The sequence below is a fragment of the Rhea americana genome, unplaced genomic scaffold, assembly GCF_003343005.1.
Source record: "Rhea americana isolate MKP2758 unplaced genomic scaffold, rheAme1 scaffold_28, whole genome shotgun sequence".
NCBI classification, from domain to species: Eukaryota; Metazoa; Chordata; class Aves; order Rheiformes; family Rheidae; genus Rhea; species Rhea americana.
This window is the reverse complement of record NW_028186401.1, coordinates 6,763,783-6,771,287: the sequence shown is the minus strand read 5'-3', so window position 1 is coordinate 6,771,287 and position 7,505 is coordinate 6,763,783. Positions and strand designations below refer to the sequence as shown.

At 38.3% G+C, this 7,505-nt stretch overlaps 1 protein-coding gene across 1 annotated transcript in view; it reads right to left on the bottom strand.

The window, feature by feature from the left end:
- The window catches only part of ABHD17C (abhydrolase domain containing 17C, depalmitoylase), a 37,309-nt gene that overhangs the window by 5,517 nt on the left and 24,287 nt on the right, over positions 1-7,505 (bottom strand). The window contains exon 2 of the mRNA XM_085308719.1: positions 2,158-2,337. Within this exon, the coding sequence (XP_085164845.1) occupies positions 2,158-2,337 (180 nt within the window). The remainder of the gene's footprint in view (positions 1-2,157; positions 2,338-7,505) is intronic.

Here is a 7,505-nt window from a genome sequence, read left to right as displayed (position 1 = left end):
TTTGCAACAATACTGAACACTGGGACTCAATACAGTTACTGTGAGAGCTATATACTTGGTCATCTGGCTGTTTAGGCATAGAGATTTACAGATATGATTTCTACCCTCCTCACACACTTTCAATTTTAATCTTTTGAGACCAAAATAAARCAAGCACAATAAATGCTATGAATATCCCCAACTATACTCATTACAAACATGATCTTCTGAAGCAAAGCCAAGCTCCACACAAGGCTTCATGGATTTTTTTTTTTTTTTTTTTAATCTACCTCTTGCCTCATCACTCCCAAGCTGGTATACACTGCTGTAAGGAGACTGGCTTCTCTCACATTTGCAACGTCCAACTACCACAAATAGTTCTGTTACTGTCTTGAACTGTGCATCCTGCTCTGGAGAAAGTGAGATATTTCAGTGACCAAAAAAAGGTCACGGTCCCATGGAAGTACTTGTGTTGATATCTGAAGTTGACTGGGAGATTAGCGACTACATACTTGTCTTCTTAAATCACATTTATTCCTGCCACATATACTCAAGTTGTATTTTTATGCATGACAAATCCTGTCCCGGAAAGCATCAACATTTTGCTCAGTCCTCCTTCTGCTGAACATAAATGCAGAGCTCATCCTAGACAAGCACCAAAGCCTTTCATATTTAAATGAAAGTCTCAAAAAATAATCCATTTTTAACAACATTGGAATTTTAACTGTACAAAGTCACCACAATCAGATGTTTTAAGGTATTTTCTTAAACATCTTTTGGCCTTAGTTTTACTAATCTCTTGATAAAATGTGCAATGTAGAATTTAGTCAAGTTTTAGAGAATCATTAGGTAATTAATAACATGAAGACTCTGCCTGAGAAGAAAAAACATATGAAGTCAGAGGTACAGTTTGTCCTATCAGCTCTACAGATTTTTAAAAAAGAAACTTCCATGTAGTAAAATCCAAGCTTTTTCTTGAAAAGAAAGAAATCCAAACAGGCAAACAAAGCATCAAAATGGAACTGTTGAAAGTCGAATGCATTCAGTATTTTGAATACTGTAATGCATTCAGTATTTTGAATATTGTAAACATCAAGTGCAGACATCTAGAAATATATCAAAAATTAGTAAATTCCATTTACTAATTTCCAAATTTTTGGACTTGGCTTTTGTGTAATCTAACCTGGGTCACATGAGAAGTTTTAAAAGACTCCTAGAACATCTGTTATTCCCAAGCMTTTGGATTTTCTTTAATTTAGGTCTGTTGCAATTTCTTTTTAAATGAGACACTAGGCTATAAAGACACATGCTTTCCCTTGAAACAAGTTGTATACAGCTTTMTGTATGCAAAATGTTACAGAACTCCTTAAACAAGCTTGGTATCTTCAGAGAGAGAGACAGTAATATACTTATCCTGATCATAAAAATTAGGAGCTTACATGATCTCCATAAGGAGAATTTTACTGATTTTTACATGGACAAGCATACCAGGGATGCAGAACTGTTTTACCTGCAAGAGCCAAAGGAAAAAACAAACAAACAAAAACTCCCAAAACCCTAAAAGGCATTCCCCTAGATCAAACAGGAAATGCAGAACCAAAGGTGAACCGCATCAGACTTGCGCTCTAGCTTGACCTTCGCTTATTCTCTCCGTTTAAAGTAGCCACTATCTATACCTTTTTCTTTGCTGWTCTGTTAAAACTGTAGCAATGTACTAGCAAGCAACTTGAAAACAGCACATCCATTTCACGATATCGTACTATCTTCTAAATCAAAGTCAACTGAAATGTTAGAGTGTATGATTACTAATTTGTTAGTTATTAGCCTGAAGGACTTAGTGCATTAGCAGTYGTTAAGCTACTATTCCAAAGTCGATTGAATAAGAATTCTGATGTTAACAATGACGTTAACAATTTCAAAAAAAGCAGAAAGTTATAAATACTAAGACTTTATGTTCACTAAACTTACTATCATGTCAGTTTGAGATTGAGATCAGCCTGTTTATTGTGTGAATCTCTGCTTTGATTTAGCAAGTGTGCATATCTGAAGTTCAAAAYGCAGATCATAATTTAAGAACAATTTAAGAACAAACTTTAGAAAGTTTCCTGACTAGGTCCTTTCAAACATCTAAACAGCATACTGAGTACAGAACAATCCCTTTGCAGCATTTATACATACCTTGGAAAAGCATCAAAACAATAGGTTTTCCTAGTGTCAGGAAAAGCTACCCGTAATCCAGACATCAGAGGAGAATGAAGGATTACTGCTGCACACTCGTACCGAGATGCCAGGTCTACTGTAGGGACAGTACCGATACTCTGACCATACAGAATAATGTTCTCAGGACTAACACCATACCTGTAGAGAAAATAAACATCAGTTTAAAAACAAATTTTGCATTATAAAAGCAAAAAATAAAAACAAAAAAAGGGGGAGGCAAAACAAAGAATCTCTTCTATCCCTTGTAGCTCTTTAAAATTGACTCCAAACAGGCTTAATTCACAAATCTGTATTTTAAAATGGACCCATAAACTAACTGAAATATTACCTAGGTTTGATAAAGCTGTCCTCTAAGAATGAGCATCAGTTTGTCGGCAAATCTTCACCACCTTTGCAAGCACCTCTTATCTTTCACTCCACAGCACAGCAAATTATAAGTTAGATTCTCCCCTACCACAAGTCACACTCAAGAATTTCATTTAGATATCCTGGATSCTAATAATGTTCTCATCATTTAACAAAATGGTTACTGTTCTTACCCCCCCCCCCCATTCCACATAACCAGAACAAAAAGACCAAATTATCTCGTTAATATATTTGAAGACACCATACTTTTACAAGGATTAGAGACTGTAGTTTTGTTCATTGKTTTGGTTTCTGATCAATGTAAGTTATTTCTCATTTTTCCTTTCCAGTTTAAAATATCATGCTAAATGTACTTTACAATGGTAAAGATATATCATTCCATAAAATGCACAGATCACAGGAGTCTTGGATGGCTCCCAAATATTGCTATCTAGTCTACAAAAAAAAAAACTTGCTTGCTATTTCACAGCTGCAAATAAGTAGAATTTGAATTAATATAATCATCAACTTTGAGTATGCAAAATATAAGAGTTAAAAATATTTTCCAAACTGAGAAGGAAGTGGGGACAACAAGGGGTAGAAAGAAGGAAAGAGTTTAATAGCATTTGGCCATCACAACTGGTTAAGAAAGCTACAAAATCAAAAGGYGCTTCTGTGCTTAGCTGAACTGCCTGATATAGGTTGTATAAAGAATTATTCAGTGTGGAAGATATCTAGCAGAAAATAATTTGTTCAGAAGACATCTTATAGCTAGTCTAGACTGGCAAAGAGCCTGCTGTCACTGCTCTGAAAACAACAACAACAAAAAAAACAGCCTATAGCTTAGGCTGTTCCTGCTGTACAATTGGAAGGTTTTCAGCTCCTTTCCCAAGCTGGCAGCAAGGTATCTGGCAGGCCTAGAAAATACTTGACTCTCAYGCAGCCAAATTAAAAGGTACTTGCAAAAGGGAGAATAAAAGTTACAAGAGAAGAATAGCATAGCACTAGTCATCCAACTACAGGCTGTCAGGACTGCCTGGTTTTATGATGAAGTGAAGCTAGACTGGACTGTGGCCTCTGAAACCAGCATTTCCTTAATATTTCTGTATTGCTGAGCATAAGGGAGCTTTTGGCCACTACTGCAATATGAATAAGCAACTGTATAAAAACATCTCCCTGGAGCAATATTTTATCCCGTTGGTAACCAAGTAGTAGCTCACGTTGGTGGTCTATCACCACAGCCAGGGCACGATGTTTTTCAAGACATGCTGTAAAGCTCTTTTAGGAGTCCCCCCCCCTCCCCCCTTTACTGTTAGAAAGTCCAACATGCAGTAGACTGAGCTGATTCTGATGAACATGTTACCAGGATCTCAGAGCAAAGTCTCACCCGTACCATCTTCATTCCCGCTGTTGGTGGGGCATATATATTTTTAAAGGCGGAGTACGGAAACTATGTATCCAATTTTGCTAATCTACCAGCTGTTGCAGCCTAAAAGGCAGGCAGAAATGCATCCACAGCACACAAATGAGGAACAGGAACCTCTATATGGCACTTAAGTAGGGATGGAGTGGTATTAATGACGATAGGTTTTGCAGTACCTGAGCTCCAGTATCATGATAAATGCAGAGCTCCCTTTCTAAAGGGTTTATAACTCCAGTGTAACACCGAAACAGATGCATGAATAAGACTCACAGGACAACAGAGGAAAGTACAGGGTAGCAAGAGAACTCCTTTAACACACAGCTGCAATTTGCTTCAACACAGATTTGCTTTGGATTCACTCACGTGTTTCCGAAAACAGTTTATACCGTAAGTGAAGCACCTTGCTGCCATGGCAATAGGTACTCCAGAAACAAAAGTCGAGACAATCTCAATTTCATAGTATGCCAATTAAAGTAAGATGCAGGCTAGGGCATTACTAAAAAAAAAAAATTGTGAAGCTTTAAATTAGCCCTGCATCACTGAATAAACATTCTAACTATTCTGTATCTAACTCTTCAGAAAGCCAATGTGGCAGTTTTGCCAGTATCTCCCAAGACACTGACTGAGTGCACATTGTAGCCTCATATGCAGTAAAATCTTTTCTACTTTGTACTACTACTAATAGACAACTAAAGGCATCTCTCGGATTGTTTTAGTTGGAGTCAGACTTCCCCAAAATAGAACAGTTACTGTAACAAACTTCTCTTTCCGTGCTCATTACCCTTATACCACCAATCAGAACATGACACACCAAGCTCACCTCAAACATCAGCATAAATGTTGACATATATTATATATTTACRGCAGGGTCAAAGGACATATGACAACTCCTAAGCAAGGTCCAGGCATAATTGATGTGTATGAGGTGCTGCTGCTTCCAGCAGACAGCAGAGCTTCGGCTCTGTGGCATACTCATTCTTTATAAACGCTGCTCAGCTTGCTACTCAGGAAGTGCTTCTGGTTTAACTGAGGTGCAAAGTGACCCAGGGGGGCTAATTTTTAAGACAGTATCTTTTTAACCTAAAGGTTAGGCCCTTTTCCCACGCTCCATAAACTCCTTTACAGTATTAAAAGGTTCTTCTGAACTGGCAACTGTCATACAGAAAGYGAAACAGGAGAAATGAGGAAGAGTAGCCACGGACAAGAAAAAAATGGGAAGGGAAACATGAAGTTACATAGAAGAAAAAGTGAAGAACATGWCAGAAAAAGGCAAGAGAGACGTTTCAGAGGACTTCCGTTACAATCTGCTCTACTATTAAGGACAGAAGTTCTTCCATGAGCTAAACAGTAGATCTAAAAATATCCTTCTTGAAACATCTTCAAACAAGTGAGCTTTGGTCTCTGTGGAAACGTCCCCTCCTGTGAGGGAACGGAAGGCCAAAGCTAAATTTATGGGTACACCGCTGTTTTTCTCCTAGGGAGCCCATCTACCTCGTAACAGTTTCAAAACCAGCAGGAACCACTTGGAAACCAGCCTTCAGGGAACGCAAAATAGGAAGCATTTCAAATAGCTACCATAAGCATATGCAAAAGAGTGATTTGAGGGAAAAAAAAAGAAAAAAATAAGGAAAAAAGTAGCAGGCCTTTTTGACCAAAGTTGATTACTGAGCTTAAAAAACAACAACATCCCAAAACACATTTCTGCGCCTTCCGACCCACAAACATATGCCAGGTGGCAGCGCTCTCCCACCTCCTCCACTCTCGATAAGCCCTGAGCAGATTACGTGGATTGTGGACTCCGTCCCCTGCAGGCGAACCAGCTGCCTTCGCAAGCGGGACAGCTCTATGCACGCACAACTTCCCCCTTCAAGACAGCTCTAGCTAAGATGTTCCTGCCTCWGTTTATATCCATTAGGTGACAACAYACATTTCATAGCAATTCTGGCCTCCTTACACTAGCATAAACCGTACTCTGGAAGCCACAGAAGCTAGCTGTCGTGGATGTCACTTCCAAGACTTTTGCACTTGCTCCTGTGCAGAGTAATGAGACACCTCAGTCACAGCAACAGCAGGACGAGGGAGACTGGGAAGATCTGGAGGTCTGGGCTCCTCTGGGCAAGTGAGGAAGGAAGACAGTTATTTTCAGTTCAGTCTGATCAGCTGCGTGGTTGTGGGAAGGTCCACATCCCTCCTCACACCTCAGTGTCCTCATACCACGCAATGATGGTATCAGCCGTGTTTGTAGAGTGCTTTAAAAAATTTCTGGATTTTACTTCTGGTTCTATGAAAGAACCATGAATTGTCATAAAAACATCTTTATGAGCATAAGACACAATTTTTTTTTTCTTTCAGGACTTCAATTCTGAGTAAAACAGACGAAAAAGTTTACCACTGCTATTTTTACTCTCTTCTTCCATAGCTGAAAGTGTTAGCGGAATAGCTGCTTCAGGGACTACAAATGTGTCATACATCCAAAACCCTGCAACATTCACRGCCAAAGTTACAGTATTTGTGCCAATCCTCAAAGGTGCTAAATACATTTGCACTAATGAGGCCAGTTCTGTTTTCAGGCTTACTGAATCAGTGAAGTTAACAACATTCCTTCAACTGGAAAGCAATAGAAGGGCACGGACAAGCAATAACAGCAAATCAGAGTTTAAGCTATTAAAACAGTCCCAGTAATTCTATCTACACGGAGAACCCCAGAAGCGTTCAGACTACAAGAAGTCCCTCTCACAATGCAGCTGACACCTACTGTTTTGCTTCTACTAAACCCTCAGGCAGCTAYTGGTGACCAGCTTCTTCCTCATAAYRAAGTATGCAAGTTCTTCCTTTCTCTTCACGAGGAAGGGAATGGCCARAAAAAAGCCACAGCAAAAGGCCTGTGTGTTCTTTCAGGAAGACCGAGCTGGAAACTGGGCATTGCTTTCTCAAGGGAACTGTAGCTTCAAAATAATTCAGATATGTAAAGTAAATCCAGCATCCATCAGAAATGACCCCCCGCTCATGACACACACACACACACACTTTACAACATGAGGCACTACAATAATTTCAAAGAGCAAAAATACCCTAAAAATTTCTGTTCAAGTTTTTTGATGAAGGAATCTTCATAAAAAAAAAACATACACACGTGATCTTTATAATCTAATAAATCCTAAGCCAAATCTACTATCTACTTGGCAYACATTTCATTTGTCACAACATGAATGCTATTTTTCAAAATACAGTGAATTCTATTATTTCTAAACTTCGTGATCTGGAAAAATTTAAAATCACTTAAAAATTTAATCATTTAAGAAACAAAAAACATGAATAAGTTTTTTTCCTACAACATCATTACACACTAAGATCTATAGTTTCAGAAATAGATTTTTTTAAAAAAAACACAGTTTGAATTTGAAAAATCTAATCTTTAAGGTGGAAAAGAAAACAAAAACCTTCAACCAAGTACAACCTCTACATAGAGACTGCATCGCTGGACCATGAGATTAAATTTTGGAACTTTTGTTAAAAAAAAAAAATCAGTAAGAGAAGC